Below are 20,975 nucleotides of genomic sequence, written 5' to 3'. Positions count from 1 at the left end.
AGTCACCTTTGTTTCCTTGGGGAAAAGTTTGTTTTGAAAAATTACATAAACAAGATAAGTAAAAATGCTTAAAGCATTTAAGAGAATTGGTTCAAATAGTGTTATATATAAAATTTACATATAAATAACTTGACATTAAAAACATGTCAAAAGACACTGTAGGGACATTACTGAGCACTCTTGGATAACTCTAGTTCAAGTTATTATATGTTGTTAGAGATTATTAAAATCTTTCATGCTTTCTGATAGGCTTCTTTTTCTAATTACTGCAGATTGGTGAGGTTTGACTTTAATTCTCTGCCATTTCCAGAGACAATACAGGGAGAGACAGTTGGAAGAGGGCTGTGTAAAATCAAAACCTGTCCGTCACAAGTCCCAAAGCTTAAACTTTCTGACCTTAATTTCGTCATTTGCAAATCAGAGGCAATTAATATTCGCCTTGCTGATTAAGTGAGAAAATGTGTGAGACAGCACTTTAAAAACAATAGAGCAGAAAAATAAATGTTAGAAATCATTCTTAAGAACTGGTAACCTCCAATTTTCTTGTGTATCGTTTTTTGTTGTTTTTTTCTCCTGTAGAGAAGAAGAGGATTACATTGTCAGATCTTCACAAACTACCTTGACTTTTAGGCAGTATTAGTTCCTGCTTTAGAAAATAAGGTCTGTATGTAATCTCTGGTCTGCCTTTACTTTAGGTTTTTGTTTTTTTGAAACAACACGGACTACGTAAGAGTAATTTTTAACTTCATGACAAAACATTCAAATATGAATCGTTTCAAACATTTTTGATTTGTCTTCTGCCATGATCCTAAAACAATATGTAGCATATTGGGATAATGATAGGTTGTTTTAGATCTGAAATTAATAGAAAGACTTATCAGTTCAGTCAGATTGGGTGCCAGACCCTTAAATGTGCTCTTACCTGGTTCCCTGTGAAAATTCAGTATTCATTAGTTTGTGTTTTTGCAACACCTTGAAATTCTCTTACATAAGGTTTGGTTGTGGTAAATTTATTTAAAATATTTTCTTTGAGAAAAGTTTGCTAAGTAGATCTTCCAGTATTAAAAGGGGGAAAAAAAAAAAAAGAGGATTAATTGTTCATCCATCATGCCAACTCAAGCTAGGTCTTCCTTTCCGGTGCAGCAACATATTTTAGGGCAACAAAGTTCAGAATGGATACAATGACCTGTTTGGAAAGCATGCAAGTTATATTAGGTCATTACTTTTAAGTCAGTCTGATAAATTTGTTAACCAGACTCTGACCATGGAAAGAGAGATACAGGAAGTCAATGTAAGTTGCATACACACCACAGCTCTGTGGGGTCACACATCAGCTACCTAATGTTGGGTTTTATTTCCTTTTCTTCTTCTTCTTCACTATCATCAACCTGTTGTATGACCAGATCAGCAGACCCATCCTCTACAATCTCCACGTATGATCTATTCTCATCTTCACTCAAGTGCCATCTGGAATCCTTATCTCCATCTGATGGGGACATAAGATGCTGTTCAGCTTCCAAATCAATGGGGAGGCTGTCTATGCCAACTTCAGCAAGGCACTCGTTACAGAGTCTGTAGCGCCTGGTTCCTTCCTGGACCACTTGCCCTGTTAGATCAGTCACGTGGCGTTTGCATTTTCTGCAGATTAGTTTGCATGCCTGGTGAATCTGTGTAGAGATTTAAATAGCGATAAAAAAAAAGATTTTTCAAAAGCGGCATAGTTCGAGATCTCGGTACCAGTGCATAAGCTTAAGATGTCCAAAACCAAGCACTAATATTAAAATTAACGTCTAATTATTAGAAAAAGATCACAGGTTTTGATGATAAACTGACGTCACAAATAAATACCAACTTTCTCTAAATGATGGCTATAACATTTTTATGATTAATATCACATGCTTAATAATTTCACATATCCCTTAATCCAACAATATTTTGATATCTAAGGTAACAAGGGACACCTTCCAGAATAATAATAATTGCAAACACTAAATATATCACATGTACTATTCTAAGGACTTTATATACCTTAATTTTGGTGAGGGAGAAACCTCTTGTTTTGTGTGTTAATTTATTATTATCAGCTAGAGAAAGAAAAATATATTGTCCCAAATTTAAGTTTATCGAAACATTTTTTTAAAAAAGATTTTATCTTTGGGGCACCTGGGTGGCTCATTTGCTTGAGCATCTAACTCTTGATTTTGGCTCAGGTCATGACCCCAGGGTTGTGGGATTGAGCCCCACATCAGGCTCCACACTGAGCATGGAGCCTGCTTAAGATTCTCTCTCTCTCTCTCTCTCTCTCTCTCTCTCTCTCATTCTCTTTAAAATAGAATAAAAAATATACAGGGTGCCTGGTGGCTTAGTCAGTTAAATGTCTGACTCTTGATTTTGGCCTAGGTGATGATCTCACAGTTTGGGAGAGATCAAGCCCCAAGTTGGGCTCTGCACTGACAGCACGGAGCCTGCTTGGGATTCTCTCTCCCTTCCTCTCTCTCTGCCCCTCCCCTGCTTGCTCATGTTCTGTCAAAATAAATAAATAAACTTAAAACAATAAAAAAATAAATAAAACTGGGGCACCTGGGTGACTGAGTCAGTTAAGTGTCCGATTTCAGCTCAGGTCACAATCTCAACGTTTGTGAATTCAAACCCCTCGTCAGACTCTCTGCTATCAGTGCAGAGCCCGCTTTGGATCCTCTGTCTCTCTCTCTTTCTCTGCCCATCCCCCACACTCTCTCAAAAATAAAAAATGAGACATTAAAAAAAATATATATATATATACATACACATACATATACGTGTGTATATATGTGTATGTGTGTGTGTGTATATGTGTGTGTGTGTGTATATACATATACATATACATATACATATATATATATATATATATATATATATATATATATAAATTTTATCTTTAAGTAATCTCTACACCCAACGTGGGGCCCAAATCCACAACCTTGAGACCAAGAGTTGCATCCTCCACTGACTGAGCCAGCCAGGATACATATTTTTAGATAGAAGGATCTCTTGTCACTTCTATTAATGAAAGATCCTGTAGAAAGAGGACTAGACCAGGAACTGGAAGGCTTGGGTTCTAGCCCTGCTTTTGTCATTTATTAACCCTGTATCTTGAAGCAAGTAACTGAAAACAATATAAACCTGCTTCCAGGGTGATAGTCAAAATATCTAGCAACTAGCAAGGTAGAAGTACCACCCAAACAACAGAAGCCTGAAAATCACAATGGACATTGGTCCAAACAACAACATATGTCAAAACAACACAGGCGGCTATGTGTCAGACTATTATTATCCCTGCTTCCTTCCTTAACAACCAGTGGGAATACAACTCGGGTTGTGAGAACCAAATGAGTTAATACGTGTGAAGTTGCTTTAGAAAAAAGTTGTAAGATGAGTAATTATATAATTATACTTATTAATAAACAGATTTCTTTCTTTCTTTTTTATTTATTTTTGAGAGAGAGAGGGTGCAAGTGAGTGGCAGAGAAAGATGGTGAGAGAATCCCACAAGAGGCAGAGAGGGGGAGAGAGAGAGAGAGAGAGAGAGAGAGAAGTGGGGCTCACCTGAAGCAGGACCTGAACTCACGAACCGTGAGATCATGACTTAAGACGAAGTCAGATGCTTAACTGACTAAGCCACCCACATGCCCTAAATAACTTTCTTTAATAGCTGTCAGAGCAGAGATTATGGGTTCTACTCTAAAAATCACTATAATTAATATCATAATGTTGAATTAATATTTATGGCATATTCATTTAGATAAAATCAGAACACTATGGAAGTACACCACCAAACACAAATGGCCAAAAACCCCAAGAAAACTAATGCAGTGTGGTAAAATATCTAAGAAAATGTATAGGACTACAACTCAGTATAGTTATTATTTTCTACTTAACTCCTGACATATTAATCAGTAAACATTGAAAGTACACAATTTGAGTGTACCTTTATTTCTCCTGAAATAGTAATGTTATGGGTATCATATGTGGTACTGTTTTTGTTAGAAAGTTCTGGCACAGATTCATGTTCATCCCCCATCCCTTCAATTCCAATATGATTATGAAGTCAAAGAAATTAAATAAAACATTATGTTAAAATTGAATATATCATCATGAATTAATTTTTTTTAACTTTTTTTTTTAATGTTTTTATTTATTTTTGAGACAGAGAGAGAGACAGAGCACCAGCTGGGGAGGGGCAGAGAGAGAGGGAGACACAGAACCCGAAGCAGGCTCCAGGCTCCGAGCTGTGAGCACAGAGCCCTACACGGGGCTCAAACCCACGAACTGTGAGATCATGACCTGAGCCGAAGTCGGACACTTAACCGACTGAGCCACCCAGATGCCCCATGAATTCATTATTTTAAAAACATATATCTTCCAGCTCTGTCCACTGAAATAATCTTTTTTTTTTTTTAATGTTTATTTATTTTTGAGAGAGAGAAGGAGCAGAGGAGGGGCAGAGGGAGAGGGGGACAGAGGATCCGAAGTGGGCTCTGCGCTGACAGCAGTGAGACCAATGTAGGGTTCGAACTCACGTACTGTGAGATCATGACCTGAGCTGAAGTCAGACGCTCAGCCGACTGAGCCACCACAGTGCCCCTGTCCACTGAAATAATCTAAGGGGAATGACACCCTAGTAACAATGAGCACCCCAGGTGTCCAAAGTTTGGTTTCTAATTTCATTCCCCATTAAAAGGACCCACAGGTCTTTTGAGAAATGGCTGATTCCAGTTTTGTGACAGGGAAAATACAAGGTGAGCCTAGGGAAATTTGGGGGCCAGAGAATAAGGCCACCTTGAATATTTAATGGACTTATGACAAAGGGACACAAGAACCAGTTTCAAGTCGTCCAACTGGACAAAACTGAAAATTTGAGTATCAAAAAGAATAATAATTCTTGTGGTCCCAAACACAATGAACCAATGAAAATTCATGAGACTGTATGCTATTTAGAAAAAAAATAAAGCCAGAAAAAACTCATATTACCATTTGAAACTGCTATTTAATCAACTCTTTATTTTGAAAATTGATAATTAAAGGGAAAGAATTAAATATTTATCCCGTTTCTCCTGTAGTAACTGTATGTCAAAGTAACCAAGTAGTTCCAGGTGATGAGGGAAGGTTTTACTTTATAGAATTCTAGCTAATAATGTAGAAGAAATGATAAAATCAGTAAATCATACCACAAGTAAAATTAATAATTTGGGCAGAGTTTATCAACTGCTGTTAATCTCATTAAATGAATGCTTGATGAAGAAATGGATATAGCATAATGCCAAAATAGTTCCACATAGATTCCCTTCTAATCACGTGGTGGCATCTTTAACTGCTCAACGGTGGGATCATGGTATCATTACCTAGCTTAGTGACCAATCTTTTTTTTTTTTTATTATTTTTTAACGTTTATTTATTTTTGAGACAGAGAGAGACAGAGCATGAATGGGGGAGGGGCAGAGAGAGAGGGAGACACAGAATCGGAAGCAGGCTCCAGGCTCTGAGCTGTCAGCCCAGAGCCCCACGCGAGGCTCAAACTCATGGACCACGAGATCGTGACCTGAGCCGAAGTCGGACGCTTAACCGACTGAGCCACCCAGGCGCCCCTCTTTTTTTTTTTTTTTTTTAATTTTTTTTTAACGTTTATTTATTCTTGAGACAGAGAGAGACAGAGCATGAATGGGGGAGGGGCAGAGAGAGAGGGAGACACAGAATGCGAAGCAGGCTCCAGGCTCCAAGCTGTCAGTACAGAGCCGGACGCGGGGCACGAACTCACAGACCGCGAGATCATGACCTGAGCTGAAGTCGGACGCTCAACCAACTGAGCCACCCAGGTGCCCCGGAAAGTATTTTTCTTGAATCCATTAAGACTTTAGATAAAAATTCTAGTTTATAGAAAATGCAGGGGGGAGAGAGGAACAAACTAAATGACACCATGTGGAAGCAAGCAGAGAAATCAAGAGGTAGGTTATTTTATAAAACAATTATCTTGATATCTCAAGTAAGTCAGTGTTATGGAAATAAAAAGGGTGGCTGAGAGAACTATGCTCTCTTAAAAACATATTTAAGGGACTTAACAGTGAGATCCCTGGGTCCTGAATTGGATACTGGCTTGGAAAAACCAGCTATAAAAGGTATTGGGAGACTACAGGGAAATGCGAAATTGAACTGGATGTCAGATAAAAGTTTACTGAGATGGCAAGGTAGATTATTCACGAAAGAGAGCAGGCTACAAAATATCACAAGTAGTATGATCTAATTTAGTTAGAAACAACCCATATATATGCATGTGATAAACTGTTAAGAAAGGTATATTTCGGTGGTGAAAATAAAGTATTTTATTTTTCTTATTTTTACTTTGTTTAATACTTTTTCATTGCTTTAAATAATAAAAGGTTGTTTTTAATTTTAAAAAACCAGCTTCATAAGGTTAATGAAGGTAGAGATTCTGTCTGTTTTGCTCACTCACTGCTGGATACCTAGCACTGAGAAAAGGGGCTGGCGCATAGGTGCTCAGTATATATTTGCTGACTAACTATAAAGCAATGCATGAAGAAATTGCCTTAAGTGACCCACTGTCCTTTATTTATTATTTATTTTATTTATTTATTTATTTATTTATTTATTTATTTATTTATTTTAACGTTTATTTATTTTTGAGACAGAGACAGAGCATGAACAGGGAAGGGTCAGAGAGAGAGAGGGAGACACAGAATCTGAAACAGGCTCCAGGTTCTGAGCTGTCAGCACAGAGCCCAATGCGGGGCTTGAACTCACGAACCGCGAGATCATGACCTGAGCCGAAGTCGGTATTTATTATTTTTTAAAGTTTATTTATTTATTTTGAGCGAGGGAGAGAGAGAGTGAGCACAGGGGAGAGGCAGAAAGAGAGGGAGGGAATCCCAAGCAGGGTCTGTGCTGTCAGCACAGAGCCCAATTTGGGGCTCAATCTCACAAACTGTGAGATCATGACCTGACCCAAAATCCAGTTGGATACTTAACCAACTGAGGCACTCAGGTGCCCCAATCCACTGTCCTTTAAAGCTAAAAGGAGATCATATAAATGGAATAAAAGTATGAGTAATACAACAGATTTTGGAAAACATTCTTGCCTCAAGATGAACAGCAGAGTAATTTTCCAATGTCCTTACCTTATTAACCCACCAGAGCACTGAACAGCAAATTCCCTGAGATTTCTGACTGCTGACAATCCTGTCCCTGGCTGGAAGTGGCTCAATCTCCCACCTTGCTCCCTTCCTTAGGAGACTACAGATAAACTAGAGAGAGACTAAAAAGGGAGTATAGTGGACAGAGGTTGAACAGTAGAAACTAGACTGAGATCCTTTCAGAAAAGGATTCAAGAACCACTAGCAGAGGCTGAGTACCTGAAGTAGTGACTCTGACCTAGACATTCAAATATCTTTGGTTTACATTGTCTTCGGCTCTTGAAAAGACCAGTATACAAAAACATATTAGATTTTAAATGAATTATAATATATATTCCAAAAAATAAATAAAAAACAAAAAAGTAAAATGGATATTCAAAAGAATATCTCTTACTTCAAGGTCTCAAAGGAGAATAAAAAAATGTATATATATTATATATTAAATTATGCATCACGTGTAAAGGAAAACCATTAAGTTGGAAACATTTCCAATATGGTAGAGTTGTATGAAAAGATTTCCCGCAGTAAATGAGATTTAGTAAATCCTAAAGCAGATAAATGCACACATTTCTTAAGAAGTAAGATGATGAAAAATTATATACATACTGTTCGGAAATGGCTACTTAGATGGTCCAGCCTGCTAAATCTTTTCCCACAAGCTTGACACGGATAGGGCCTTTCTCCGGTATGGCAGCGAAGGTGGCGCTTGAGGTCTGCTTTCCGCTTCACCACGTGTGTACAGTACGGGCACTTGAACCGCATCCTGGGCAGATCATCTGTCAGGAGACAGTTTGATTAAATTACTGGAAAGTTCATCATAACAATTGTATAACACGAAGAATCCCAAAGGAGTTGGTGAGTCCCGTCTTCGAAAGGCAGGAGAAAAGGAGAAGGAAGAAATTGCATTTATTTCTTTATTTTTCCTTTTTTTTATTTTAATTTTTTTTATTTTGAGAGAGAGAGAGAGAGAGAGAGAGAGTGCAAGCAAGCAGGGGAGAGGCAGAGGGAGAGGGAGAGAGAGAATCTCAAGCAGCCTCCACACTCAGTACGGAGCTGGACTCGGGGCTCTATCCCATGACCCCGGGATCGTGACCTGAACGGAAATCAGGAGTCAGTGGGCCGCTTAACTGAACCATCCAGGCGCCCCAAGAAAGAAATTTTATTAAGACTAGATCATTAATGTGATCCTGAGTCCAGAACTGTAACTTCAGTATTTGATATATTTACAAAGTCAGGGTTAACTGACTCTCACCCTTATCTTTCTACTCAGTGTTATAGAGTCCCTAGATTTGAAATGTCAAAAGGTGGTGCTGGATTTTAAAACTGGAGATACAATCCGAAGTAAAAGTATTTAATATTATAGCTTTTAAGTGACTTTTTTATTTACCTATTTTTATCCTCTTGCCTTTTTTTTTTTTTTCAACGTTTTTTTATTTATTTTTGGGACAGAGAGAGACAGAGCATGAACGGGGGAGGGGCAGAGAGAGAAGGAGACACAGAATCTGAAGCAGGCTCCAGGCTCCGAGCCATCAGCCCAGAGCCTGACGCGGGGCTCGAACTCACGGACCGCGAGATCGTGACCTGGCTGAAGTCGGACGCTTAACCGACTGCGCCACCCAGGCGCCCCTTGCCTTTTCTTTTCATACACTTGTAGTACTTTTAAAGGTGAAAAAATGACAAGGATATTTAATTTTTTGTTTTAAAACTCATGTATTCAAAAGAAAAACGAAAAAAAAGGGCGCCTGGGTGGCTCAGTCGGTTAAGCATCTCACTTCAGCTCAGGTCATGATCTCACAGTTTGTGGGCTTGAGCCCTGTGTTGGGTTCTGTCCTGACGGCTCAGAGCCTGGAGCCTGCTTTGGATTCTGTGTCTCCCCCTCTCTGTCCCTCCCCTGCTGGCACTCTGTCTGTCTCTCTCTCTTAAAAAATAAATAAATATTAAAAAAAAAATGTTTTTAATAAAACTGTATTCAAGGGGTGCCTGGATGGCTTAGTCAGTAGAGCATGCAACTCTTGATCTCGGGGTCATGAGTTCAAGCCCCATGTGGGGCATAGAGATTACTAAAAGCAAAACAAAACAAAACAAAAACATATATATACATATATATATAAACTTTAAAAAAATAAATAAAACCCATATGTATTCAAGATGTTAGTTATGATTGGAGGCAAATTTCATCAATTTAATAGCTGTTAAATTCAGCTGTTCATTACTGAAGTTAGGTTAACATAGCCTAGAATTACAGAAGTACAGAGCATAAACAGAGAAAAGATCAGTCTTTTGCTGTTTTAAAACTCAATAGAGATTTCTCATTTTTGCTCTGTTACCAGTATGCCTTGGTCAATGGTCAGAGCTCAGCAGGACGTTTAGTAAGCTCTGTAATAGGATAGAATTTCATGTCTTTTCAGGTTAGTACTACAGAAAAATGTGGTTAGTAAAGATCAATCCGGTTGCCTATTATTTTTTTTAATGTTTCTTTTCGAGAGAAAGCGAGCGAGCAGGGGAGGGGCAGAGAGAAGGGGTCAGAGGATCAGAAGCGGGCTCTGCACGGGCAGCAGTGAGCCCAATGCAGGGCTTGAACTCACGAACCTTGAGATCGTGACCTGAGCCAGTCAGACGTTCAACCAACAGAGCCACCCAGGCGCCCCTTGGTTGCCTATTATTTTAAGGTATCTTATCTACAACTGAATTGTTTTTTTTTAAAGTTTATTTATGTATTTAGAGAAAGAATGTGCATGTGAGTGAGCATGGGGGAGAGGCAGAGACAAAGGGACAGAGAATCTCAAGCAGGCTCCGTGTTGTCAGCATTGAACCTGATGATGCAGGGCTGGAACCCACAAACCGTGAGAAAATGACCTGAGCTGAAATCAAGAGTCGGATGCTTAACCACTGAGCCACCCAAGCACCCACAACCGAATTATTTTTAAAAATTTATGTGACAACCCAGGAAATGTGAATACTGACTGGCTATTTACTGATGTTAAGAAACTGTTAATTTTGTTTAGGTACAATTATAGTATTGTAGTGGGTTTTTTTTAAAAGACTATATTTTAGGGACACTTTCTGAAATATTTACAGATGAAAACTTATGATGTGTTATATTTGCTTAAAAATAATAAAGGGAGGGATGCTTAGGTGGCTTAGTCAGTTAAGTGTCTGGCTCTTGATTTCGGCTCAGGTCGTGATCTCATGGTTTGTTTGTGAGATCAAGTCCTGCATTAGAGCCTGCTTGAGATTCTCTCTCTCCCTCTCTCTCTGCCTCGCCCCCACTCAGGCTTTCTCTCTCTCTCGCGCGCGCTCTCAAAATAAATAAACTTAAAAAAATAATACTAGGGGCGCCTGGGTGGCGCAGTCGGTTAAGCGTCCGACTTCAGCCAGGTCACGATCTCGCGGTCCGGGAGTTCGAGCCCCGCGTCAGGCTCTGGGCTGATGGCTCGGAGCCTGGAGCCTGTTTCCGATTCTGTGTCTCCCTCTCTCTCTGCCCCTCCCCCGTTCATGCTCTGTCTCTCTCTGTCCGAAAAATAAATAAACGTTGAAAAAAAAAATTAAAAAAAAAAAAATACTAAAGGGAAGGGTGAGAAGTAGTGATCCAGATGAAACAAGATTGACCATGAGTCGGAAGTTGTTCAGACTGGGTAATGGGGTACATGGAGGTGAATTATGCTATTCTCTTTACTTTTTTATATGTTTGAAATTTTCCTAAATTAAAAAAAATTTTAAATATATAATCTGAATCTTATAATCAGTAAGAGTTTCATCTTATGATTTTCCTTTAAATTCACACATAAACTATTAAACAAATTTGCTACTTGATTAATTGATTTGCTGCCTGATTATGACATGCATTTCTGGGGCACCTGGGTGGCTCAGTCAGTTGAGCTTCTGACTTTGGCTCAGGTCATGATCCCACAGTTCATGGGTTCGAGCCCCATGTCGGGCTCTGTGCTGACAGCTCAGAGCCTGGAACCTGCTTCTGATGCTGTGTCCCTCTCTCTGTGTCCCTCCCTTACTCACAGTCTGTCTCTCTCTCTCAAAAACAAATAAACATAAAAAAAAAATGACATGCATTTCTAATCCCTGTTCTCTATGGCAGGGAGGGGAGAATTACTGAAACCAACAACCTACATAATAATCTTTCTGCATTTTACTACTATCATAAAAATGAGATGTCTCATATTATTGTTGCATATAGGATTACAGTGTCAATGTTATGGGTTGTGTGTTAAGTTTGTTTTTTTTTAATTATGTATTTATATCTCAATAAAATCAGATGTAGTTTCATTTCTGGTAGGTCTTGGGTCTGTGAACCTTTGTAAGTTCACATGGTTGCTCTGTTTAACTTTTCTCTATAAAAGTACTCCTCCCGAGTGAATACTCAGAAAAAAAATAACCTATTTAAAGTGAAGCTATGCCCCTTAGGGATTTAAACCATTTAGAAGAGAGCTTTAAACACTTAACAGTGATCTAATCATCTGTTGACACAGGTTTGGAAATCTTGGGCTTTGCACCTCGGAAGTCTGTTAAGTTTTGACTATTCTCAAATTTAGCCAATATTATTTTTAGTTAAAAATTTAAATTTATGTCTTATACAATAAATTTCATTAGAGAAGTAGGACTTAAAAAAAACCTCTTGGTTTAACTGCCTGTAACACTTCAAAGTAAGGGCATGTTGAGATAGGACTGATTTGGATAGGAGTCTTAGAAACTCATTGAGAGGACTGATGCTTTTTTGGGGTACCTGGAAAGCTTCTGGATGTGACATCAGATCCTGGACCATACGGATAGCCAACAGGAGTAGAGTCCATGTCAGCATCAACTTGTGCTTGTTCTTCCGACTGGGAAATGTGGCCGGAAGAATCCGATGTCCGAGCTTCTCGTTTGCTAGACTTATAATGAGCAACTTCAGAAGGCTGTGACAACCTCCAATGTTTGGACTTTTTAATGGAATCTTTCCTTTGTTCATGCTTGGCCAAAGGTTGTTGGGTGTTCCTTTGGGAGGCTGGATGGTAATTATACTTGCTCCAAGATTTCCCACTTATTATACCCGTTCCTTGATCTGGGCTTAGGTGAGAATGTGGAGAACCGCTTTCTTCTTGCCAGCTACCACTATAAAAGGAGGAACGTTCTATACCGTTAGAATTAGCATCTTTATCGGAGAGACTGAAATAGCGATCTTTTTCTTTCTCGCTAATGTCTAGTGAAGATTTAATAAAGGTCTTACATACACTAATGACATCAGTCATCTGAAGGAAGCTAGCAGCTGACATCACTTCTATGACATTCTGACCAGTAAGAGAGAGTTTGCCGGAATAGACGAAGTCCAGGATAACCGTAAAAGTGTCGGGGGAGAAAGCCTGAAATGTAGCTGTAGTGGGTTGACTGGTCTCCTTTGAATTCTGAGAAAGAAGCATTTTGAAATAGCCGCTGCTAGCAAATAATACATTTCGATGTGCTTTGAAGACCTTCCCTTCAACCAGAATGCTGCAATCACAAAAGACATCTTGCCTGCGCTGCTCGTTCAGTTGTTGCAGGAGGTGGGACTGGTGAGAGGAGATCTCCATGCTGGAGGGAAAAAGACACGTGGTTAACCGAAATGACACAGGCAACTGAAATAGCCATCAGAAACCTCTCTCTTGTTTCCACTGAAAAACACTTTCTTAGAGAATACAGTCTCCAAAACACAGGAGATTACTTAGTACTGTGCTATTAGTTACGTGATTCGGGGACAATTATTTGTTCAGTCACCAACCTTTACTGAGTATCCTCTATGAATCAGGCTTTCTGCTATGTGCTGAACTGAACAGGCTTGCTTCCTGGGTTCAGGCAGTGTTCAGTCTAGAAGGGGACCAGGAACTAAGCAAACACTCACGTGAAGTCACAAATGACTTGCCAAGGGCAAAGACAGAAAGACAATGTTGTGAGTAGAAGAGTAAGTCAGTCGAGATTGGGATGGAGAGGGTTGGGAACACCTCCCTGAGAAGTAATCTTTAGGCTGGGACCTCAAAGGTGAACAGGAATTAGCCAGGGGAAGAATGAGGGGAAAGATTACAGCTTCCAGCAAAATGGTGATCTACGGGCTCGGGTTTTGATAAGTAACAAGTAGGAACCCTCTAAGGACCACAACCTCAATGAAGAAATACTAGTAAACTTTGCCCATAAATCCCTGGCAAAAAAAACAAAGAAAGTTTGTCTTTGTGGGACTGGGGGGAAAAAAAAAGTACCTAGGTGAGATATCAAACCTTTTGCTTTTTAATTTTTTTTAATGTTTGAGAGACAGAGAGCAGGGGAAGGGAAGAGAGAAAAGACAGACACAGAATCCAAAGCAGGCTCCAGGCTCTGAGGTGTCAGCACAGAGCCCGACGCAGGGCTCAAACTCACGAACCTCAAGATCATGACCTAAATCCAAGTCAGACATTTAACCGACTGAGCCACCCAGGCACCCCCAACCCTTTGCTTTTTGAGGTTCTGGAATCCAAATTGATTTTACCTGTTTGGTGTGGCAAACCACAAGGTGAAATTTTAATGTGAAAATTAGTCCTGGGCTGGTAGGGCCCGTTGGGCGCCTGGCAGAAGTAAATGCAAAACCGCTCAGGAGGGGTGCTCTCAGGAACCAAGCCAGGTGGGAAGTAAGCTCTGCTTATGCTGAACTCAAAGTCATTCCCTTCTTCATATAAAGTGGATAGTTTCCAATATTGGATCGTCATGGTGCCTAATACCTCTTATCTTAAAAAAAAACAAGCAAACAAAACCTCCCTTGGTTTCACAATCCACCTCTGGCTACTACTCATTTCTCTATAATGGTTTTAAATTTTGTTTTAAGTAAACTCTACACCACACATGGGGCTCGAACCCATGACCCTGCGATCAAGAGTCGATCAAGAGTCCTATGCCCTACTGGCTGAGCCAGCCAGGTGCCCAGCTTACTACTCATTTCCCTGCTCCCTTCACACAAAATTCATTGAAAGCGTGTTTTGGTTTGCTCTTTTCACTTGCCGTCTTCACTTCTGTTCTCTATCAGGTTTCATCCCGATCCATCAAAATCATTTTTAAAAAGCTCATTAGTAACTTGCATGTCAAATCCAACGGCCATTCCTTTGTCCTCATTTTACTGAAGCAGTGGGTCCTTCTCTTCATCCTCAAACACTTTCTTCACTTGATGCTGGGACACCAACTCCTCCATGGTTCTTCTCCTATCAGCCACTCCTTCTCAGTCTCCTTTGCTGGGTGTTCATTTTCCTAATCTCTCAGTGCTGGGGGATTCCGGACACGCTACCCTAAAATATGGCACCTTGGTGTATTGAATATTTTGAACTAAAGAAGTTTGGGAAAACAGCAGAAGCAGAAAGGTCACTCTGACACCCCCCTCCCTTCTCCCCTGCAACTAAAATAACCCTACTGTGAGAGGTGCCCTCCCTATACCCAGAAGAAAGAGATTCCTTATCTCAGAAAACAAAGGGACGCTGAAAAGAATGTGAACAAACAGGCTTTGGCGAGTTTCCCCCACTTACTAAATTTATCTCCTACTCCTTGACCTACCATATTCCTCCATGACTGTCCTGTCCGCTCTTCATCCAACCTAGCATAAAAATATACTGTCTGTTTCTTCCGGTCTTCATTTCTTTATGAAGGCTTCTGGGTCATGTAAAACTTACATTAAGTAATTTGTTTGCGTTCCTCGTGTTAACTTGCTTTTGTCAGTTTAACTTCCAGACCCAGCCAGGAAGACGGTCAAAGAAAAATTTTCCTCCCCTACAGCTGGAAGGTCCCAGGCCTCAGGGCTCAGACCTCTTCTCTACTTAACACTATTCTCTGGGTGAGCCCATCTGGTCTCATAGTTTTAAATACCATCTCTGAGCTTATGACTCACAAAAAAGCCTCCAAAGGCCCCCCCACCATCCAGCCTCAAAGTTATGACCTCAAAGGCCCTGCGTGATGGGCACCTCACGCGTCCAGGTGTCTCTCTGCCCTCATCTGCTCTGCTCTGTCCCTCACATGCCACATTCCAGCTACACAGGCCTCTGCCCATTCCTGAACATTCAAGGCATGTTCCTGCCGTGCAGCCCTTGTCTTGGCCATTCTATCTGCTTGGGGATTCTTCTCCCAGATATACACATAGCTCACATTCTCACATTTTCAGGTCTCTTTTCAAATGTCACCTTATCAGAGATCTTTCCTTTACCATCCTATATAATCACTCCCTTCTGTTCTCTGTCCCCTTGTTTACTGTTTTCTCCTACTAGAATTTAAGGTAAGAGAGCAGAGACTTGGCCTGCTTTACTTATGTATCCCCAGCTCCACATGATACGTGCTCAATCAGTGTTGCTGAATGAATGAATCAAAAATGTTAAAACATACAAGGGAATCAATCTTTATAAAGAATCATCAGCAGGTAGAACAAACAGGAGAATAGGAACGCCAACAATTTTAGAAAATAAAAACCCAAGAGACTATTAAAGAAGCGCGTTTAAGACGGTCGAAGAGATAAAAGAGAATAAAAAGTAGCAAATAGTCATGAGCATAGACGCTAGAGCCGGGTAGCTGGATTTGGAATTCTGGCTCCACTTAATAGCTGTATGAACCCAGGCAATTTATTTAACCTCTGTACCCATTTCCTAACCTGTAAAATGGAACAAAAAATAGCACTTCTTTCATAGGATTATTGTGAGGGTTGAATGAGCTGAGGTACACAGAGCACTCCAAATTATATGTTGGACATGTAAAAAGTACTTCATAAATGTTAGCCATTCTCCTTTTACTTTTATTATTATCCACAAAAAAAGAAACCAGTGGGGGGAGGGGCGGGAAGAAGAGGTAGGTTTGAGGGGGAACCAAATGGATTTAATATATGGAAAATATAATCAATGAAATTAAAACACCTCATGTTGCAAGATAGCGGCTGCCCCATCTCCAGCCTGATGTCCACATTCCTGGCAGGGAGAGGAAAAGACAAAAGACAATTACCAGCCCAGTTTGTCTTCTTTTTTTAATCGGGGCGGGGGCTGTGTGGAATGGCTTTCCTGGATGCCTCACCCAGGGGACTTACACTTGCAACGCAATGGCCAGAGCCCTGTCACTCCCATTAACGGTATATATCAATTACTACTTCTCATTTCTGTCAGAACTTAGTATTATACTTTTTAATTTGGTCAATCTTTCAAATATGCAATGGTATGTCATTGCTTTTATTTGTGTGGATCGTACAATTAATGTTTATTGACTGTGAGCCGGAGAATTTCTTGCTCATTACAGTGTTGTTAACTAACACTGTATAACAACTAACTACAAAAAACAATGCCATACGGTAAGTATTTATTTAGCTCACATGCCTGTGGGTTGGCTAATTTAGGCTGGACTTGTTAGGGCAGCTCTGTGATCTTGCCTGGGTCCACTCACATACCTAGGAGTCAGCTGATTTAGGCAGCTTGTCCAGGTTACTTGTGTTATTACATGGTCTCATACCTTCCTCCTGGAACCAGTTGGCTGGCTTGGCCAATTTCATCTCGTGATAATGGCAAAGGTACAAAAGACCAAGTAGAAATATATGAGACCTCTTATGGCTTAGGCTCGCAAGTGGCACACTGTTACATCTACCAAATTCTAATAGTCTAAAGCAAATGCCATGGCCAAATCTAAAGTCAAGGGAAGAAATATCTCCTGCTGCGTGAGTGGGAAGAACTGTGAAGTCACACAGCAAAGGGTGTGAATATTGAACAGGGGCAATAATACTATCTACACAATAACCTTTCTTATTTTTCAAGTTGGGTTGTCTTTTTTTTATTTATTTATAGATATCCTTTAAATAGCCAACATACTAATCCTTCATCAGCTATATGCTTTGCAAGTATCTTCTCCCAGTCTGTGGTTTGACTTTTTAACTTCACTTAAGGTGGTTTTCATTAAAAAGAAGCTTTTAGGGGCACCTGGGTGGCTCAGTCGGTTAAGCGTCTCTTAATTTCGGCTCAGGTCATGATCTCACAGTTCATGGGTTCGAGCCCCGAGTCGGGCTCCCTGCTGATAGTGCAATCCTGCGTGGGATTCTCTCTCTCTCTTTCTGTCCCTCCCATGCATGCTGTCTCTCAAAAAAAAAAAAAAAAAAAAAAAAAAAAAAAAAAAGAAAAAAATTCCTGTTTCAAGGACATAAAGATATTTTTTAAAGTTCTGTTCTTCACTTTTAAGGCTTTAATCTACTATTTATTTTGCATGTGGTATTCTAATTTTTTTCATTCAGGTAACCAATTTTTCTGGCACTATTTATTGAATAGTCTATCCTTTCCCCATTAATTTGTAATACTATGTCTGTTATACATTTAGTTTACATAAATTCATGGATCTATTTCTGAGCTCTTTGTTCAGTTCAGTTGGTCTATTTGTCTATCTCTGCAGTAATACTTCACAGTATTAATTGCCAAAACTTTAAAATGAATTCCCCCACCTAATTCATCAAATAACATTTAAAAAAAAAAGTGGCTCTTTCTACTTCCATGTAAATATTAGGGTAAGTTTATCAAGTTTCACTAAAAAAAAAAAAAATCCTATAAGCATTTATTTTGGAATTGAATTTATAGATTATGGGAAAACTCACATCTTTATGATATTGAGTCTTATCATCCAGGAACATAGTATAATTCTCCATTTATTTAGGCCTTTTTTTGTATTCTTCAGTAATGTTTCCTTCTTTTTTCTTTTTTTTTTTTTAATGTTTATTTATTTTTGAGAGACAGAGAAAGAGAGAGCAAGCAGGGGAGAGGAGGGGAAGAAAGAGAGGGAGACACAGAATCTGAAACAGGCTCCAGGCTCTGAGCTGTCAGCACAGAGCCCGACTCAGGGCTTGAATTCACGAACCGTGAGATTATGACCTGAGCCGAAGTCGGACACTTAACCGATTGAGTCACCCAGGAGCTCCCCCTTATTTTCTTTATTAAGATCTTGCATATTTTTTTCAGATTTATTTATATTGACTAAATGGAAATGCCCCTAAAATTTCAGCATTAAGACTGATGTTTAGTATAGGTGTTTGATGGTTACCCTTTTGTTTCCAACTTGCTAAAAATTTTTATCATAAATGAGTGCTAAATTTTATAAACGCATATGTGGTATTTACATGTTTTTTTTTTCTTTCTTAATCTGTATATTAGTTTCCTGGAGCTATTGTAATAAAGTACCATAAACTGGGTGACTTAACACAACAGAAGTTTATTATCTTGCAGTCTGGATGCTGGATATCTAAAACCAGGTGTCAGCAGCGCCATGATCCCTCTGAAACCTGTGAGGGAGGAATCCTTCTTTGCTTCTTCCTAGTGTCTAGTGACCCCAGGAGTTCTTTGGTTTGTGGCAGCAAAACCCCAATCTGTTTCCATCTTCACACGGCTGTCTTTTCCCTGTGTCTCTGTGTCTTCACAAGGACCTCTCTCCTTGTATCTTCACAATGTCTTCTTATAAGGACATTAGTCATTTTCTACAGCCATTTTTTAAAAGTAAGCGCTAGGCTTGACATGGGGTTTGAACTCACAACCCCGAGATCAAGAGTCACATGCTCTACCGACTGAGCCAGCCAGGAGCCCCAGACATTAGTCCTTTTTTTTTTTATTAAAAAAAATTTTTTTTTAATGTTTATTTTTGAGAGAGAGAGACACGCACACAGAGCGGGGAGAGGGGCAGAGAATCTGAAGCAGGCTCCAGGCTCTGATCTGGAGCGAAAGGACACAAAAGGACATTAGTCATTTAGGATTAAGGGCCCATCCTACTCCAATATGACCTCATCTTAACTGATTACCTGTGCAACAACTGTATTTCCAAATAAGGTACTGCAGGTTGGCACTTAGACATATCTTTTGGGGGGAACACAATTCAAGCCACAACAATCATTAGTATATTACATTTTCTGGGTGTTGAATTATCTTTGCATTCCTGAGATACTTTAACCCAGTCTTTACTTTTGTTTTTCTACCAAATCAGAGACTTTTGAAAAGACAAATTTTCTGCTTTTTCAGCATAGTCTCCAATAATACTAAGTGAACTTAGTGGGTTGAATACTGTCCCCTCAAAATTCATGTCTACTTGAAAAAAAAAAAAAAACAATTCATGTCTACCTGGAACCTCAGAATATAACCTTGTTTGGAAATAGGGTCTTTGCAGAAATAATTGGTTAAGACAAGGTCACTGGATTAGGGTCTCCTGTCCTTGTAAGAAGAGGAGAGGACACATAAATACAAAGAAGAAAAAAAAAACCTTGTGAAATAACAGGTGGAGACTGGAGTCATGCAATACTAGTCAAGAAATACCTCCCCCAGAGGCTGGAAGGAGTCTCCTCTAGAGCCTTCAGAGGGAACACCTTGATTTCTGACTTCCAGCCTCCAGAACTGAGAGAATACATTTTGGTTGTTTTAAGCAACCCAGTTTGAGGTACTTCGTTATAGCAGCCCTAGGTAACCAGCACACACTGCATGAAATTGCCAGGATTTAACCATTCTGACCAATAAAAATAGTAATTTCATATAGTGGATCTAAACTCTTGATTTTAAATGAACTGATGAAAGGGAAAATATTTATTTCTGCATTAACAGAAGAAGCTGCAGCCCTTTAAAAGCTGTGATTTTAGGGGGGCCCGGGTAGCTCAGTTGGTTAAGCGTCTGACTTTGGCTCAGATCGTGATCTCTCAGTCCATGGGTTCGAGCCCTGTGTCAGGCTCTGGGCCGACAGCTCAGAGCCTGGAGCCTGCTTCGGATTCTGTGTCTCCCTTGCTCTCTGTCCCTCCCCCACTTGCACTCTGTCTCTCTGTCTCTCAAAAAATGAATGTTAGAAAAAAATATTTTTAATAAAAAAAATTTAAAAATAAAAGCTGTGATTTTAATTCTTTCAGTGATGTTTTCGTTTACCAGCCTGTTATACAACTTCCTTTCCATTTACTCATTATTAGTGCTCGCTTCGGCAGCACATATACTAAAATTGGAACCATTTACTCATTATTCTATTCTGACTTCTCCCTCTTCTCATTTTTCTGGCAATTGCTTCCCACAACTTTTCTTGAGAGGATCACCCCTTCATCTCTTTCAGTTCTTATGGTTTGGGAGATACTGACTTGACTCATCACTCCAGAGGTCAACCTGTGACCTAGACCTGACAAATCGGGGCACTGCATTCCCATGGCCAGTTACTGGCTTGAGGATGGACACACCAAGCAAAGCAAGGAAAGGAGGTTCAATCAAAGTGAATCCTAGAATTTTTACTGGAGCAACTGGAAAGAAGACCACTCCCGTGAGGATGTAACCCTGGAGTTATATATTGTAGATGTTCTTTCTGCCACCATGACAGAGCCTCCATGAGAAAGGGCCAACGCTGAGGAAAGCAGAGCAGAGAAACAGAGAAAGGCCAGATCCCACGGACATCATTCTGTTTCCTACGTTGGTAATTTTTTTTTTTTCTGTAAAGGGCCAGGCAGGAAATATTTCAGGGTTTGTGGAAATATGTTTTTGACTTTGCCAATGGTCCCTGGCTCATTGCTTCCCAAACCCTTGTAATTTCCTAAGCAATAAGAGCAATAAAAGCATCTTTTAAAAAAATGTTGATTTATTTATTTTGAGAGAGAGGGAGAGAGAGAGAGAGAGCATGTACATGAATGGGGAGGGGCAGAGACAGAGGGAGAGAGAATCCCAAGCAGGCTCCACGTTGTCAGTGCAGAGCCAGACGCAGGGCTCAATCTCACAAACCGTGATCATGACCTGAGATGAAATCAAGAGTTGGAGGCTTAACAAACTAAACCACCCAGGCGTCCCCAAGAGCATGTTTTGTTCT

The 20,975-nt window shown here is 39.8% G+C and overlaps 1 protein-coding gene across 2 annotated transcripts in view; it reads right to left on the bottom strand.

The window, feature by feature from the left end:
* Positions 1 to 671: 671 nt before the first annotated feature.
* ZBTB8A (zinc finger and BTB domain containing 8A) overlaps positions 672 to 20,975 on the bottom strand; it is a 65,385-nt gene continuing 45,081 nt past the window's right edge. For both annotated transcript variants that reach the window (XM_030327171.1, XM_030327172.1), the window contains 3 exons: positions 11,923 to 12,746; positions 7,791 to 7,960; positions 672 to 1,667 (listed from right to left, as the gene is read on the bottom strand). In XM_030327171.1, coding sequence (XP_030183031.1) covers positions 1,335 to 1,667; positions 7,791 to 7,960; positions 11,923 to 12,745 — 1,326 coding nt within the window. In that variant the 5' untranslated portion in view covers position 12,746 and the 3' untranslated portion in view covers positions 672 to 1,334. The remainder of the gene's footprint in view (positions 1,668 to 7,790; positions 7,961 to 11,922; positions 12,747 to 20,975) is intronic.

This window comes from Lynx canadensis, chromosome C1 (genome assembly GCF_007474595.2).
Source record: "Lynx canadensis isolate LIC74 chromosome C1, mLynCan4.pri.v2, whole genome shotgun sequence".
In the NCBI taxonomy this organism is placed as follows: Eukaryota; Metazoa; Chordata; class Mammalia; order Carnivora; family Felidae; genus Lynx; species Lynx canadensis.
Note: the sequence above shows the minus strand (reverse complement) of the source record. Positions and strands in the feature narration are given on the sequence as shown.